The sequence below is a fragment of the Brachyistius frenatus genome, unplaced genomic scaffold (genome assembly GCF_029030835.1).
Source record: "Brachyistius frenatus isolate BFR_SWC_R1_liver_20210118 unplaced genomic scaffold, ASM2903083v1 Contig_186, whole genome shotgun sequence".
NCBI lineage: Eukaryota > Metazoa > Chordata > Actinopteri > Embiotocidae > Brachyistius > Brachyistius frenatus.
In genome coordinates, this window is record NW_027210785.1 from 207,921 (window position 1) to 224,808 (window position 16,888).

General features: G+C 42.5%; 1 protein-coding gene across 1 annotated transcript; it reads right to left on the reverse strand.

The window, feature by feature from the left end:
• Positions 1–1,986: 1,986 nt before the first annotated feature.
• mknk2b (MAPK interacting serine/threonine kinase 2b) lies at positions 1,987–15,240 on the reverse strand. The gene is made up of 14 exons (XM_069718075.1): positions 15,131–15,240; positions 14,245–14,494; positions 13,693–13,783; positions 13,383–13,484; positions 13,146–13,243; positions 10,776–10,855; positions 10,569–10,642; positions 10,292–10,396; positions 9,861–9,916; positions 9,575–9,670; positions 5,878–6,072; positions 5,565–5,729; positions 5,420–5,460; positions 1,987–5,305 (listed from the first exon to the last, which is right to left on the reverse strand). The coding sequence occupies exons 2-14, from the start codon at positions 14,293–14,295 to the stop codon at positions 5,032–5,034; spliced, it is 1,428 nt and encodes a 475-aa protein (XP_069574176.1). The 5' UTR covers positions 14,296–14,494; positions 15,131–15,240; the 3' UTR covers positions 1,987–5,031.
• Between the last annotated feature and the right edge of the window lie 1,648 nt (positions 15,241–16,888).

The window sequence follows — 16,888 nt, forward strand, 5'->3', positions numbered from 1 at the left end:
TTTGTTTGTTTTTCTCAGATGTGACTCTCACTGATGCTGTCTCACTGATCCCGTTAAAAGATGAGATGAGACAGAAAGCGAGGTAACTGCACTGCTTCACTGTTTAATGCCATGTATTACTGAAAATGCAGAGCAGATGTCAAGACTTTGTAAGTATGCAATTTTAAATTCACCCTCTTTTGCATGTTGGAGTATAGAGGTGGCAAATCAATCATCTGTCATCAGAGACAAAGAAACGGCTGTTAAACTGTCGGACATCGGTCCAGTAGCTTTATGCTGATATGGTCACTTGTTGAATGTTGAGCAGAGAAGCAAAACGGAGAAAATATTCCTATTTTCTTAGCAACTCATTTCACACAGAATTCACTTCACCCTCCTCACATCTGAGAATTAAACCTCATGACTTAAAAACCCATGATCTGCTGCTCATACAAGTTTGATCCCCCCCCCTCTCTCTCTCCCTCCCCTCACTACTTTGTCACGTTTGATCCTAGTAAAAACACTATACATTTGTATTTATTGACTGAGGATATAATCCACGACATCTTTATTACCTAGCACATCATAACTAAATGCCTTGAGGATACAGTTCAGATTAATGTTGGCAGTGAAGAATCTGTTGTGTCTGAGGAATGTCCAGCAGAGGGAGACAAACGCCCGCGTAGTCTCTCCTCGATCACGCGTGTACACAAAACACGCTGCTGTTGCATCATTTGATTTCCTCCAGCTGTGTGACGTTTGCATCGCTGAAATAGAAGTTATGCAACGGACTCGTTTGTGTGTGTTTTCTGCGCTTTGTTGAAGACCATGTTCTTTCTGTGTAGTAATGTGAATACACAATGAAGTGGAAAAACGAGACATGGCATGAACACTGATATGCGCATTGACGGTAGAGCCGAATTGGTTTGTCAGTCAATAGAACATTTAAGTTTGGATAGTCAAGTCATTTTTTAACTGTTTAAATATCTGATGGTTTCAGATCATTTTAAATTGAAGTTTTACGTGTGTGTTACACAACGAGACATCTGAAGACATTAGCATGGACTCTCAGAACTATATATATATATATGTGTATATATATATATATATATATATATATATATATATATATATATATAAATTCAGCCTGAACAATCAAATCAGCAGATTGAAAATAATCCGTCAGTTGTAGCCCTTGCTGATGTTATCAAGCACAAGCAGAACCACTGAGTAAAGGATCAATGGCGCTGATGGATCATATATTCTTATTATTATTGGCCTGTTTGACATTTTATCTTTCTTTGGCGATAAAGAATCGAGAGAGATAAAGGAAACAAAAGTAGGCCAGGAAAACAATCGAGGACACTACTGCTATGTGGCAACCATTTAGTCACCAGACAACCCAAATTATTATGAAGTATTATTATTATTATTATTATTGCCGTCTTTCTTTTAATCCCTCTCGGTTGTACGTCAACTCCTGACCAAACCCAGCTCGTTTAATCACAGTAATATTTCCAGGATGAGAAACCCTGCATCTCTTGTAACCATGTACTGGCGTTTAGCGAGATCAGCAGAAGTCTGCTGCGTCTCTGGAGACATCAGGAGGCACACAGGAGCTGCAGCTCTTGCAGCAGGTTGCATCAGTCTCGTCGAGATTGGCCCGTCTTGCTGTGAAGAGCGCCCCCACAGCTGCTCTCAGCGTGACTAATGCGAGGTGAAAACCTCTCCTATTTCTGCGCGAGACGAGACAATTGAGCTCATATTTACCAACAGCCAGGGATACACACGACAGAGTCGGCTCGCATATCGGAGTGTGACAAGAGGGATTTGCAGCACAAAAATCAGATGAAACGATCTCGGCCTCGGCCGAAAGATAAGTCCGCTGGTTAATATGGAACGAGTGATAGTGAAGAGGACACCTATCGGGGAAAGTACAGTTGATTTCCCTCGAGCCCTTCTGGCTTTGAGTAATAAAACATTACAGTAAGCAGACAAGACGAGTGCGTCGTTCAAAGCATTTTATTGCATTTTTTTTTTTTTTTTTGAAAAACAATACAAAATTCTGTAGCAACTGTCATAAATGTTGCCATGAGTGAACTGCAATCATTCACATGGTACAGTAAAGTGCTTATTTTAAATCAAAGTATATTTTGTTTGTACTTAAAGGATGTATTCATTTTGAATTTCTTCCCATGAACACAATGGGTGTGGGGTGATTCAGAGTGTTAAAATCAGGTGTCAACTCCAAAAAAAAAGAAAAAAGAATTTTGAAAACGAAATGCTTTGAGGACTGTATCAGTATAAAGACCTCCCCACACCATGCCCATAAAAACAACCATTGAGAAAACATTTGTTGCTGGATTGTAAATGCTTTTGGGCTACATTCAAATTGTGGGAAGGTTTATGATACTGTCCATTTTGAATGAATGACTGAATTTTAACACTTCAAAATGACATACAATATAAAACTTGAGAGGCTGCAGAATATCATTTTGCCCAATTTCTCCCAGTAAAAGGCAGTATGAAAAGCTACTGCCATTCAACACAGTAGAAATGGTCATGACCAAGAAAACTCCCACTATACCGGTCAGGATATTACAGAGTATGGCCAAAGTCTGTGCGTTTGCAAGTAACCGACCCTATCAGAAAGTAGGGACTGATTTGTGTGATGCTCAAATGGGAGGGGGAGGGGAGAAAAAAAAAAAAAAAAAAAAAAAGGCAGAATACTGAACTGTATAGGTATTTTCAAAACCCCAAGATTGCCTTAATCATCAGTTTAATGCTTTGAGATTACTGATAGCAAAGTAGTTCCCAAAATGGAGAAGAAACAGCTGCATACACAAATTCAAGTAAGTCTTATTATAAGACATAACACCCTATAACAATGCATGTGTAGAAAGGTATTTTTTTTTTTAGAACTCTTACAGTGTCCTATTATCAGCATAACGGGTCCTTTGACACCATTTCCAGAGTACCGTCGCTGCAGTGCTGTCAAAAGGACATGGACAATCAGAAGTTCCCTACTTCTCACTGCTAGGTGATGGATCACATGTTCAATGTCATGACTTGAACCCTCTTTGGTGAAACGACTACAGTGCTGAGAGACCTCATCACCAGTCCATTACCTGTCAGATTCAGAAAGAGCTTTAACTTAATCTGAAGAACCAACAAAAGAGATTATTGCCAACTCTTACACGTTTAAAAAAAAAAAAAAAAAAATTACAACTCTCCTTCACTGGGCATGATGCTCCAGCTCCACAAAACTAAACTCTTTCCGTCTATCCTCATACACCACATACGCTGAACTTTTAAAAAAGACAAACATAAAAAAGGAAAAGGAGAAAAAGTTTGAAAATAATAATAAAATAAAAATAAAAAAAACTTAAGGAAAATATCTGGTGTTTCACCTGAACTGAACAGCACCTGCATGAAAAATCCCCATATAGAAAATGAAAGCTTATAAACAGCAGAGGAAAAAATACAAAAACAAAACAAACAGTGGCACATGGACATGGAGTTTCTGAACATGAAAAAATAAAGTAAACTTAATACAGCTAAATGTCTGCAGTCAACTTTTTTATTATTATTATTATTATTATTTTTGTGGAATGTTTTTCCTTTTTTTTATGTTTCTTTTTTTGCAAAATTTCATCTGCCTCTTCATATTGAAAACTTGTAATGTCAATATTTTCTAAGGGGTGTGTCTAATTAAAGAACAGCAACACCTTGAAAGATGATGGTCCAAATTAACATTAAAATGTACTTAAATCAACAAATGAGGCTCCGGTCACATTGGCCAAAATGTGCTTTTCAACCCCTTCATAAAGAGTTGTAACCTTTTACTGCCAAAATATTTATGGTGGATTCTAATGCATGAATTCATCTGTAGAAGGAAAAAAAAAAAACAAGAAAAGGAAAAAAAAAAAAGAGAAATTGTGGTTGTGGAGACATGGGGACAAGTCATGGACTCTACAATGAAAGTAACACTGACCCGATTTCAGATTTGCAGCCGTTTAACAAACTGTATAATTAGCCTGTACCAACATACCAGATATGCAAAGTCAGCATCGTGCTTTTGGGTGGCCATACATCATTACCAAGTTAAACGGTGTCATTCAATACTATTAGATTTGCCTGAGTGCCCAAACACCAAGAGCTGTGGCCAATAATTTGGTATCGATGGTCACATCATAAAACTGTATGAATTGGTGCAACAGTAAGTCAGCTGGTCGGGTATAGACAAACATTCTTCGCTCTTGAACCGAGCTGGATGAGGGATCTTTTCATCTCAGACATTTACAGAAGAGGCTCAGTTGTGAGGAATTAATCTTGAGTGGTGGAGGAAGAGGAAAAAAAAAAAGAAAGAAAAAAAAAAATCTTTGAAGAGCCCCCAGCCGCATAATGGACTGCACCAGGCACCAAGAGCATTGGCTTACAGCCCTTCCAACCCATATATACACTGAATCCCTTCGAGACGGGGACAGCCTTCATCTTGGCATATTGCATAAGCTTGTACGTATCTGCAGATGGGACGTTCATGCATATACATACAGGCAAAGAGAACATTCCAGATAACTTAATTCACAGTGGATCCAGTTGTAACGTGGGAGCAGCACAACAGGTTGTCCTTTGGTGTCTGAGCTTAGTTTCGAAGATAAAATGTTCTGATTTCTTCTGAACTGAGTTATGAGAAAGAAAAAACAAAACAAAACAAACAAAAAAAACATAACTTAGAAAATACTTCTCTCTCTCCCAAATCATGAACTGGCCCTCCTCCCCAACCTGGACGTGCACATACTTGTGTGTTTGCTATATGCAGGCCCTGTGCTGATGTGCTTCAGAAGTGCTGCAGAAGGGCAGAAGGCATTTAGAGGAAGGGCTGCAAGCAGCATCTCCCTTTAGAGCTAGGCAAGAAAGCCTAAATGGCAGAGGAACCAAGGCCAGCTAGAGTGAGAGAGAGGGGTCAGAACTGGGGAGGGAGAGTCTCAGGGCAGTCTTGGATCTGGACTTTACTCTAAACGGAAGGTCGGAATTGAGGGTCGATGAGGTTCAGGCACAGTCTCCCACGATGACCAGAGGGGCCAGGAGCTGACGAAGCTCTGCAGCGGAGACGGGCCCTCCCTTCGGCTGGCTGCCCCGCTGCCTGCGTCTGGCCAGCTTGGAGTTGGAAGGAGAGAGGCGCATAGAAGAGCCAGTAGCAGTCACAACAAATGGGACTTCCTGCTGCTGCTGCTGGTCTTCTATGCCATCCTGTTCAGCCAGCTGCCGGTTCACAGCCATGGCCTTGCCAGCAAAGAATGTCAGATCCCTGGTCCTGCTGGTTCTGATGGGACAACCACAGACGAAAATATCAAACTGCGAACAAAGTACATATAAAAGTTGCAAATATTTATTTTTCAAAGTGTCTTCTGCAGCTGTGACTCCAACGTCCGCTCACCTCTGATGTAAGATGGATGTTGGCAAAGTGTCATATACACCCTGAAAATAAGGAAAGACGTGTTCATTAGAAACCAAACCCTCACCTCCAGATATAATTATGTTTTGCTGGACATGCAGAAGTGACTTGGTGGATTCAGACTTACCCCTTGCACCCAGGGGTGCTGCAGCACCTGGCTGGCACTCAGGCGGTTTTTGGCATCCCGAACCAGAAGTTTGGAAATTAGGTCTTTGGCACTTGAGGAGATGTGAGCCCAGTCTTTCTCTGGAAACTCGTATTTTCCTTCCTGGATACTCTCAAACAAAGTGTTCTGGAAATGGACATAAAAAATAATTGCGATCAGTAAACCTGGCCTGTTTAAACATGTTCTTCCATTAAGTTTCATGTCCTTTACAAGATATAAAAAAAAAAATTAAAAAAAAAAGCTGAAGGGCTTAATGAGTGTTTCAAAGTCTTACCTGGCAGGTGTGGCAGGGTTCCCCCAACTCCCAGCCACAGCCCCCGCCACAGCGGCCAACGAAGGGTGGATAGCCGCTCAGCATGATGTAGAGGATCACTCCAAGGCTCCACAGATCACAGCGCTTGTCGTAGATTGTTGCCTCTTCACTGAAGGCCTCAACTACCTCGGGTGCCATGTACTCTGCTGAGCCACACTGTCAAGACAAATAGGAGGGGGGAAGCACGTTTGTTATCCCCAGGCATGCTAAATAAACAGAAACCCAACTACAGCAGGAAAGAGCAAAGCTAAAAGAAACATGCTTTTCTCGGCTACTGCCACGTTCTTTCGTTCAGCTGATACCTCGTGGTTTGGTGTTAAAGCTGCCGGCCTACTTTTGGGCTGTGTGGTGGGGGCCAGCCTGTGTGACAGTCACATGCTTATCTAGTTATGGGCCCCATGTAATATTTGCCATCCAGCTTTTCTTGCGTCTACCGAAGACAACTTAGTGGGAGCATCATGTTATGGAGTTACAATGGGTAGATGGCAGTGCTGAGTCACTGCTTTGACCACCTAACTGTACACAACCTGGCAGATTTGGCTGAGGGCAAGGACAGACTGAGCTCTGCCAGCACCTTGTTATGTAGCTAGGAAAGAAATTAGGCCAAACACTGAGTGAGGAAAAGAGGATTGGCTGTCCCACAGAGGCTGTGACTGGGCTGAGCCTTGGCCGGTTACATAACTTGGAAACACAAACACCAAATGCTGTTTTAATACTTAGGAACAGAAAAGAGAAACAGGTCGCGAGTTCAGCAGGACACCCAGTAATTTACTTTATAAAGACGCTTTAATGTTGCCTCAAATGAGTCGCATAGTTCAAGAGCTGGGATTCTTTGAGACTTCTAAATGATGGGACTTCTGAGAACGGTGCTTTTATCTCCTTTGACCTTTTATCTCCTTTGACCGTGCATGTCCTATTAAAACTGTGGCCCACAGCCAACCGCATTATTTTCAAGTATTTGTGCCCATGTAACAACCCCTCCCCCTTTCAATGTTCTTCCTTCCATCTGTGGCGGTCACATGTTTACATTGAGCAAGCATCTATTGTGTCCCAGTACCATATACCAGCTGTCTCCTAACTCCGCCTTCACCCTGCTGCACCCTTATGTAATGAAATTCACTGCACGGGAATCTCGTCCCAGACAAAGCTGCTTCAGTCAAAGAGAAAACCCCAACCCCCACATTTCCACCACCAACATCATGTCTGGGGTGAATGCCTACATATACAAGCCCCCAGGATTCAGGCCAAATGCAGCTGACACACACACACACACACACAATATGTTTACAAACCTAGGTGCTGTTACTGAAAGGTAATCTGATAGGTGTGGTATCAAAAACAGCTATTAAGGCTAATCTTGTTTAAAAGCCAACCAAACACGCTGTCAATCAAACACAAAGCAGGATAAAGAGAGCTAGTCCAGGACTGCCTGCAACTGCCACCAATTAGAGCAGAAGGGAGGAGCTAACCGTAACCATGGCTCTCTGGCACAGTTTTACATCTAAACTCACACTTGTGCTTCCTGTGCTGCTGCAGCTGCAAACACCTTGTGAACTTGCATCAGTCAATCAGTCACGTACTCTCTACACTGCAGATAGCTGCTAATCAGCTGTTACTGCAGGATTTGCTGGCATCACAACCCGGGGCTTTCCTGAAACCATGTGACTAGTCAGGGCATATGACACCACTGACGACACACACCTCTGCGGTTTGTAAACTACAAGATTATCGGAAGAGGCTTAGAGGAAGAAGACATCGTCATGCAGCTGCACCTGTGACAGGAACAAATAGCAGCAGTTCCTTTAATTCTCCGTCTAAGCTGCTTGTGTGCAGCGTGTTCATGTTGCACTTCCACCCAGTTTCCAACTGCTGCACATGAGCCTTGACATTTGAAGAGTCAGATATTATTTCATGCCGCGTAGACAGGCGGGCAGTCGCAGAATTCCTAGTAAACTTAAATGAGCTTTTCCCTCGAGAGGTACCACTCTTCTTCAGGGTCCCTATCAATTCAATCTGGACTATTAGGCACAAATCCACCCACAGTACATTTACAGTTTTAACAGCCCTTAGATTTAAACACAAAGTTGATTAAACACATTCAGCAGAGCCTCAAAAACACGAGCAATAAATGGAAAAGTATATCATATTGTACAACTGTAGGCGTGTGGTTAAAGAGGGGGCAGGGGTGAGAGTACCAATAGTCAGATGAAAATCAGATAACATTGTTCTTGTGATCTTGCAAAGAAAACAAGCCAGGGCGCATGAGCAGACGGGAATTAGCCCCTCCCAGTTACCCTCCCCATCCCGCTGGTCCAGCCAATCACAACTCAGTTGCTAGGTGTAGGGCGAAAGACTAAAATTTCTAGAACAAGCCTTATGCACAGCCATTGTACAAAGAACATAAAGAAAGCGCAGACCAGCACATGTGTGGTTGGGGCCACTGGGCGGAGACTAAGCTGAAAGAGAGGGTGGATGTTTTTCTCTCTCATACCACAGAGAGAAAAGGGAAACGAGTGAGACTTTGTGTGTTTTGGTTTCATTGCAGGTCCTTTATACTGCCGGACACGGCCTTGTAAAAGTCGTATCTCTTCCCTGCGGGATTACTTTCCAGAGCTATCACATTGTGTCCTGTCCTCCGGCATCAACTTTTCTTCCACTAAAAAAACTAGTAGGTCTACAATACAGAGTCCCGTCTCAGCAAAAAATAAAAATAAAAAATAAAAGGGGAGGGGGGTTGAGAGGGAGACTATTTGAAAGCATAAAAACATTACTGGATAAATACTAACTCCATGGCAATAAACCTAGTCATTCTGGCTGACTAGATAGATAGATACTTACTTTATGTGACACCGCTTGGTCCCAAACTATCTCCCCTTCTGTATGGGCTCCCTACCCATTATTTTTGCTAAAGGAGGATGAAGTTACAAGTGTAGAAAACCCCCACCCACCCTGCACATTCCTGCAAGCTAAACCTCTATCCTTCACCTGCTGTGGTCCATCTATCCAGCCAGCCAGACAACCAGCAGAGTGTATGCGTTGACATAAATACAGAGCAGGCCAGCAGCTCAACTTTACCATCCCTCTTTGAGTTTGCGAGTATCTTGCTGGGCATCGTGTAGATGTATTGCTCCGTGTTGTGACGACAGCAGGAGGGTTAAACAATCATAACCACCCCCCAAACTCATGGCCCTAAATGTTTGCTACTGATAAGCAACAGGACGTCAACATTAACAGAGGGATATTTTTCCAAGTGGTATTGGGTCTTCAACATGATAAGGGAATGTAAACTTTCGGTCATTCAGGAAGCAATCCATGTCATTTCAGAGAAACTGGCCAACAATGAACTATCATAACCTCAAAACACAAGAGCTTCTCTCCCCCAATCAGCGAGTTGTTCTGCAGCCAACGCCACTGAGGCTTGCCCAATAGCTAGCTGGGATTGATAAAGATCTCGTTTTAAAGCCTGAAAACACCCTTCTTATCCACAACAAGGACTTAAAGGACATGTGAACAAGACTGTTTGACCAATTAACTTCTTCCTAGCTTTCAATCGGCAATCAAAAGTCAATATCAATCTGATGCCAAAAGCACTTCCAATTACAAGCGGTTGAAAAATGTTTAGATGAACAAGTGAAGCACAATAAGCAGTTTGACTTACAGGAGTGAGGAGCTCAGGGGTAGAGATGGGTGAGCTGTCACTGTTCAGCTTGATCCCACTGCCCAAGTCAAAGTCACAGATCTTGACTGGGGAAATCTGACAAAAACAGAAGAGGATGTAATCAAACGATGATTTTCGATCATTTAAATAAAAAAAATAAAAAAATAAAAAAAAATAATGGATCAGAGATATTTATTAGAAAGACTGACATCAACACTCACATTTAATAACCACATTAGTTCCCCTTTTAACCAACTGGCCATTAACATGTTTGCAGTAAACTCACCTTGTCTGCACTCTCACAGAGAATGTTTTCAGGTTTCAGGTCTCTATGTGCCATTCCTGGAAAAACAAAAAGCTATCAGTCACTTGTTTGCAAGATCTGACCATACCAGTTTTAAAAGAACAAGCACAACATGTTTCAAGTTGTCGGCAAAGACTGAACAAGAATAAAGAATACAAACAACCTCCATTTGACCACATGTAAAGTACGCTGTTCATTCCCAACTATTGCATGAAAATCCAATTCATCACACACACACACACACACACACACACACACACACACACACACACACACACACACACACACACACACGCACACACGCACGCACACACGCACGCACACATGCATACATCCCCCTTGGAGGTTGATGTGCCTTTCTGGTGATTACGAGGATTGTAAAGTTGTTCGCCATTTTGTAAAAGTGGTCCTACCCTTGTTATGCAGGAAATCTAGAGCGCTGGCAATGTCCTGCACGACAACACTGGCTTCCTGTTCGCTGAAGTGCCGTCTCTTATGAATGTGTGCCAGGATTGACCCTAATAGGGACAAAAATAAAGCATACATCAACTTTCTTTACAAGCAAAATCCAGACATTGAATGCCTTCCCACACACAGACCCAACTGGCTACAGATTAGAGACTAGGAATAGGTATGCTTAAAAATAAATAGAGGGATACCGGCATCCAGCAGCAGCTATAATTCACTCACCTCCTCTAAGCTTTTCAAACACCAGGTAGAATTTGTCTTCCTCTTCAAAGAACTCCACCAGCTCCAGGATGTTACTGCAGACAAGAAAAAAAAAGTACCATGAGCCAGTGGTAATAGTCATCAATTCCCTACTGACTAAATACTTCTATTTAATTTTTTTTTAAGAATTGGCTCGCATTGTGTTTGTCATGACAGCAGGATATTTACCTGTGACCCTGGCACTGGTAGAGCATCTCAACCTCACGGAAGACACGGCTGCGGCTGTGACCTGGTCTTTTCTCAATGATCTGGAACAGAGCAACAGCAGTGTTGAGCCACATCATGTACAATTGGGCCACGAAACAAATTAGCCCCCCACTTTCATGTTTTCCACATCAACAGGATGGATGACAATTCTTAAAGTGCTCAGACAGCTGAAGAAAAACGGAGCCCATCTGTGGGAGTAAATGTTTGGGTGCAGACCGCCCCCTCACACAGCACCACAAAACCCCACCCGCAGCTGTTTACTGGGAAGTAGACAGTATAGCCACGGCTTCCTTCCTGACCAGACCTGCATTTTTCCCCTTTTGCAACCTTCAGCCCAGTTGCAAAGATAGTTTAACCTACTTTCAGTGCTGCCAGCCAAAGAAGAAACAGAACAGCGAGAGAATTAAAAAGTCCCAGCATCTATATTTACCCTTCATGTATGACCCATATGTACATCACAAGTGTTCTTAAGTAGCCCTAAGTGTTCACATGAAAAATCCCATGAGCTAATCCAAAATTGTTTATGATAACGACTAAAAATGCTCTAAAAATAACTGAGCTGCCTGGAACTAAACCACAGAGAGGCCACCAGCTGCACGACGCCTTGCCAAGAGAGGCAGAAAGATAGACTGCTGACACCACAGCAAAAGGCCTGAATTTTCCAGCCCTGGTTGGTTATTGTCTGCTTGGGGGGCTGCGCATGCTTCTCTTCCTGGTAGCTGGATTACATCTGCTATTGAAGCCCAGTGGGGCCAGAGTTGCAGTGTATGTCTAGGATTAATGCACAGACAAGAGGCCTGTGAGCAGTCCAAAGCCTGTGCACTGTTCCAGTCTGAGTCTGAGTCAGCAGCGCAAACATTCACCAATCAGCTCACTTTCTCCTGATCACAACGTAGAACACCCATCCTGATAAAACACGTGAAGATAAAGGAACTGTGAAACTAAAAAAAAAAAAACGGTATTGCTATCTTAAGTAGGAGGACACCGTTTCGCTAAGAGCTAGATTTATCCAAATCGCAGATTAAAAACAACAGCCAGCTGAAAAACAAGGCCTCTGCAGGTTCAAACATCAACCCAGGGTTGTGCAATAATACACGTTAAGCAGAGGGATTTGTCTGGGAGCCCCATGATAGGACCACAGTGCACAGCCCTCTGCTCATCCTTGGCCTTGAGGCTTTTGTTGCAAATGCAAAACAAGGAGCCCACGCATGCGATTCACCCCCCACTCTCGTGTCTGGAGGGGGAGGGGAGAGACAGGACATCTGGCAGAAACAGTCTAAGCCCCCTCCGACTCCCAAAAGACCTCCAATAACCACCAACCTTCACACCTCCTCCCACTGAAATGCAGTCCCAAGGGATTGACCAAATCATCGTGGGATAAACAACACTGGCGGACCCTGGTCACATGACAGAATCTGTGCACGACCCCCTCCGAAATATTCATTGTAATGATATGGACACTTGCACAGTTGGGAAGCAGCCCGTAAAGTGCAAATGGATTTCATTCAGAAGTGAAGAAATTGCTTAGTGTTTACATGCAGAGCTCCAAAAGGAGTAGTGGGTTATGGGCCAAGAAAGAAAAACAAGCTCTAGTTCAACTTTTCTAAACTTCAGCAAATTAAAGTATTTCCCCATAATTTGCTCTTAAAAACAAGGAAATGAGAATTATTTGTTAAAAGCAACACACAAAAAAAAAGGAAGTCCCCAGAAGTCAAGACATGTGTCCACATGTCCACACCCCGTTTGAAAAAGAAAAAAGTAAAACTGTACTGAGTGAGAACAAAGCAGTGTAAACACCCTGGGTCACAACCCCAACTCGCTCCCCCTCCTTCCTCTTCTGTGGGTTTTGTTTGGCACAGTTAGCAGTACACAATGTTCTCACTATGAGTGTCCTCTGTAGGCAAAAGGAGTAAAGAAAAGGGGTGGGTACATCCAGTCCAGCTCTCTGATAGGCTGACAAACTACAAAAACAGTCAGGGGAAGTGTCTGCTAGCAGCAGCAGCAGCAGCAGCTAGTGTTGCAGACTCAGGAAAAAAAGGAAGAAAACGGAGGGAAAACATATTTTCCTCAAGATTTCTAAAGAATAACAGTGAAAAGAAAGCAAAATGGACAATCTTGCGAATCCAGTGGTCTCATTTTCTTACATTTTACTGTACAAGAGCTTTTAATAGCCCAGGGGCCCTCCATAACAAAGCATTGTGTTCAAAATTTCACATCTCTATAGTGATCTCAATGTCATGTGCCAAACACATGCAGCAGGCAAGCAGTAAGTGGCAACAGCATTGTTGTTTTCCAATGTATCAGCAGCAATACCTCAAGCAAGTCTCTTACCTTGACAGCATACTCTTTGTTGGTGATGAGGTTGATGCATGTTTGTACTCTGGCATAAGCACCCTCTCCGAGTACCTCTTCCTGCAGTCTATAGACATCTGTGGCACAAACAGCAAGTCGGGACAACTCCTTTAATTATAGTAGGAGGAAAAAAAACTCAAAGGTTCTCCAGATAATGTTTATTGAACAGTGTTTATGACAGCAACGTAATGATACTGGGAATGAAAAAGCTTTTACCCTCAAATCGTCCAGAGAAACTGTCAGTTGCCCGGCAACGCTTTTTCTTCTTGTTTCTCTTCTTGGCATCGGGGATGTCGATAGGCTGGCTGGAAGGCATGTCTGTCAAAATAGGATTGCTCACATTATCATGAGCTCGTGACAGAGGAGGCAAAAACTCAAAACAAAAGCAAATTTAAGGGCTCTCACTTTTCGTTGAGAGAAAACAGAACTTTCTTTCCAAGTCACTCTGTGAATTGTGGACTGTATTGGCATAACTCGCTGATAAATGTACAGTATTCAAAATACAAGTAAAAAAACAACAACTCACCATGTCTTGGGGAGGAATCAAAATTAAATGACGAATCAATAAGATGGGATCCATTTTTGGTGAAGTCATCCGTTTCAAAGGGATTTTGGCCCTAAGGAGAAATAAATAGGCTCATTTTAATATGCAATGTCATCAGTGAACTATTTAACGAGAGCATCACTTGTTAGTCATAACTGATAATAGCGGTCGTTATCACACTTCCTGCAAAGATAAATTTAAAAAAAAAACTTTACTGGACAAATGCAATAAAAGTCCATCCAAGCTTAATCCAAAATATACTGATAAAATAAGACAAGGAGTAAAAAAATTTCCTGCAACAGTTCTTTAACTATTAGCTGTCAAATAATCAAATCACACGTCCACCCATTAGCTGAAAGTGTCTGCAAGCCATGAGGTATCAGCTTTAAGATGTGGGTGAGCAACATATGTGCTTATATATATAGCTGAAGAAGTCTTATCTCATACATGCTGACAAACGTGCTCTGATTACAGAGACTTCCCAAAAGGCGTGATGGCAGCTCTGCATCTTCCCTCAATAGATTTCAAGCTCACCTTGAAAGAGCGGTGGAAGCCAGTGACTTCGGTGATCTTATTTTGCACCATTTTTCCTTCGATTTGGGCGGGGGGGGTGTGTGTGTGATTTTATTGGTGGATGTGCGGCAGCAGTGTTTTTTTTGTTTTTTTTTGTGTGTTGGTAAATCAATTTGCACTTCTCCGAAACAGAAGGTGGTTTCAGAGAGAGTCGCAAGTGATCACAACTGCGCTAGCTGGTCAGCTCGCTGCGGCGCATTAAACGGGAGCCCTGCGGACAAGACGGAATAAATAACACCGAAACGTTACAACCACAAATAACAACTCGCACAGCAAAAACTCAAGTTAATCAAGTTTAGCAGAAGTTTAACCAAATAGCAGACCGACTAATCATACGTCACACGTCCACGCTCGCAAGTTAGTGCAACAGCTCCAAACGTCACTCACGTTTAGCTCGTGGTTTGGACGGTAAGACAGTTAAAAAAATTAAAAAATAAATAAAAAATAAATGGAGAATACTCCGTGGAGAAACTCATTACAATAACGATATTTGGGTCAACGTGAACGAATATGTCTGGAAGCCATATAGTCTTCGTATAAACAGTGGAAAAAAAAGCAGGAGTCGCTGCATCAGCCTCGGTGGAGGGAAACGATCCGTTTTGCAAACATTAACACGGTCTCGAGTCGTGGTTTTAACCCACCGGGTTGCACGCGAGTTGACCATTACGACAGATTTGACTTTAACGTCGGACGACAACAACAACAACAACGGCGAGCTAGCTGCCCTTTAATGCGGCAACGTCACTGTAGCGGGGCGAGAAGAACCGTTTAACCACCATTTGCAAAAACAACAACAACAACAAGACAAGATAACACAATTTCGTTCGGCTACTTTTCGTTTACTCACCCCGTTGCTAATTTGATAGCTCCAGTGTTAGCGTCGTTGTTTGACCCACTGCTTCAACAGCCGCAGAGGACGGTCGAGGGGAAGGGGGGGGACGCCTGGCAGTTTGAGAGTGGAAGGTGGCAGGACAACAGCAGCGTGGGTGGTTTTATAACCTCCCGACAGACTCCGCCCTCCTTGGATGACGTCACCACACTGGATTGATCACGTGCATTCTAGAACATGATACGGTGGCAAGGTACCGTTTCGCTTTGCTACAATATGTTTAATCGCTTATTTTTTTTTGCGAAGAGGGATAAATAGTTGCCAAACGTGGCGACAAAAAAAAAAAAATAATAATAATAATCAGACATAACTTGTTGTGCAATTTAGTTTCATGTCGCCTCTGTTGAAATACTGAACATATTTCAGAAAAGCCCCGAGAAACAAAATCAGTAGCACACGAATCGGTACCCGACCTGCGAGCTCTGTTTTGTTTCAGAGGCCACACGATGGGATGTATATGGAGCAACGAAATGGCGAGTACGTGGACATCGGCGCAGTCAGCACCTACGGCTGTTTTAATGAAAGATATGATTACTTTGTCAATGGAGGCGGACAGACCAGATCCACCAGTTTATACCATAACAGCGTTTACATCACGTCATCCATTTCTGCGTTGCTCATGCTGCACGTTATAATCAGGAGTCATACGTTAAGGCAGATCGTCAGCTTGTTGAACAAACAAAGAGTGCAGGCGGCCACACAGCGCTCCCCCCCCTCTCTCTCTCTCGCTCTCTCTCTCTTTGTGTGTCTATATTTATGTAATGGCCTAAACTTCTCTCACACCCTGTAATGAGCGACCATGGCCACATGGGTGTTCAAAGAAATCCCCGTCTTGAGTCACACTGCAACGCAGGTGGGGCAGTGCTGCGACTTTAGCTGTTGCGCCACCTCAGTGTCACACAAACACGCACGTAGTCTCATCCAAGGTAAAGAGATTTTCACTCAAGCTTTTACTGAAGCATGAGGGTTTAGGGTGCACTATTGTCCTTCGGGATGTCACATATTGTAATTGTGTTTGTGTAGTTGATATCTGTTCCAACTTTACTTTTTCTTTATTTGTGCTAGTGCCAGGAGTCACATGACGAATATATTTTTAAACTCAAAGGGCCCTTTCCTAGTTAAATACAAGTTTAATCGAAAATAGATCATCACGCTGCAAAATGTACTTAAAAACTATAATCATTTTTGATTGTTCATATTTTTTGTTGTGGATGTTTAAAGCAAAGCTGCATTACTTATTTAGTTATAGTTTAATTTATAATGAATTTAAAAGAGCGGAATGTAACATAAAATGCAAATACTTAAATATAATGCAACTACCTCAACGCTAAGTAAATGCAGTACTGGTCAGTGCACTTAATTACCTTCCACCACTGGATACAACAAGGAAATGATTTCCAATATTTGGGTCTTGATGAAGCCAGTTATAGATCATTTTTGAAGTGCAACTTTAAGGTCACCTATAATGTGTTTCTGGACTAAAATAACATACTCAAAATACACAAATTTACACTGTAATATCTTGGATATGATTGGTTCATGTCAGCTGCAGCCCTCGCCTTTTGTGCTGGGTGATGATAAGGCAGACATTTGGAGCCTGATGAAGAGGCTGGTGACATTGTGTCATGGTTGTGATAATGAAAGAAATCCAACAACTGATGATATAGAAACGTGTACTCTCTTGACCCATCTGCTAATTGTGAGATGCCACAGCGC

Excerpts from the sequence above, each read along its gene's own strand:
- mknk2b (XM_069718075.1), bottom strand. The coding sequence starts at position 14,295 with ATGGTGCAAAATAAGATCACCGAAGTCACTGGCTTCCACCGCTCTTTC. Across the intron at positions 6,073-9,574 it reads CCCCTGAGCTCCTCACTCCT|TGTGGCTCAGCAGAGTACAT; the intron begins GTAAGTCAAACT and ends TTGTCTTGACAG. Across the intron at positions 5,461-5,564 it reads AGCACCCCTGGGTGCAAGGG|GGTGTATATGACACTTTGCC; the intron begins GTAAGTCTGAAT and ends CCTTATTTTCAG.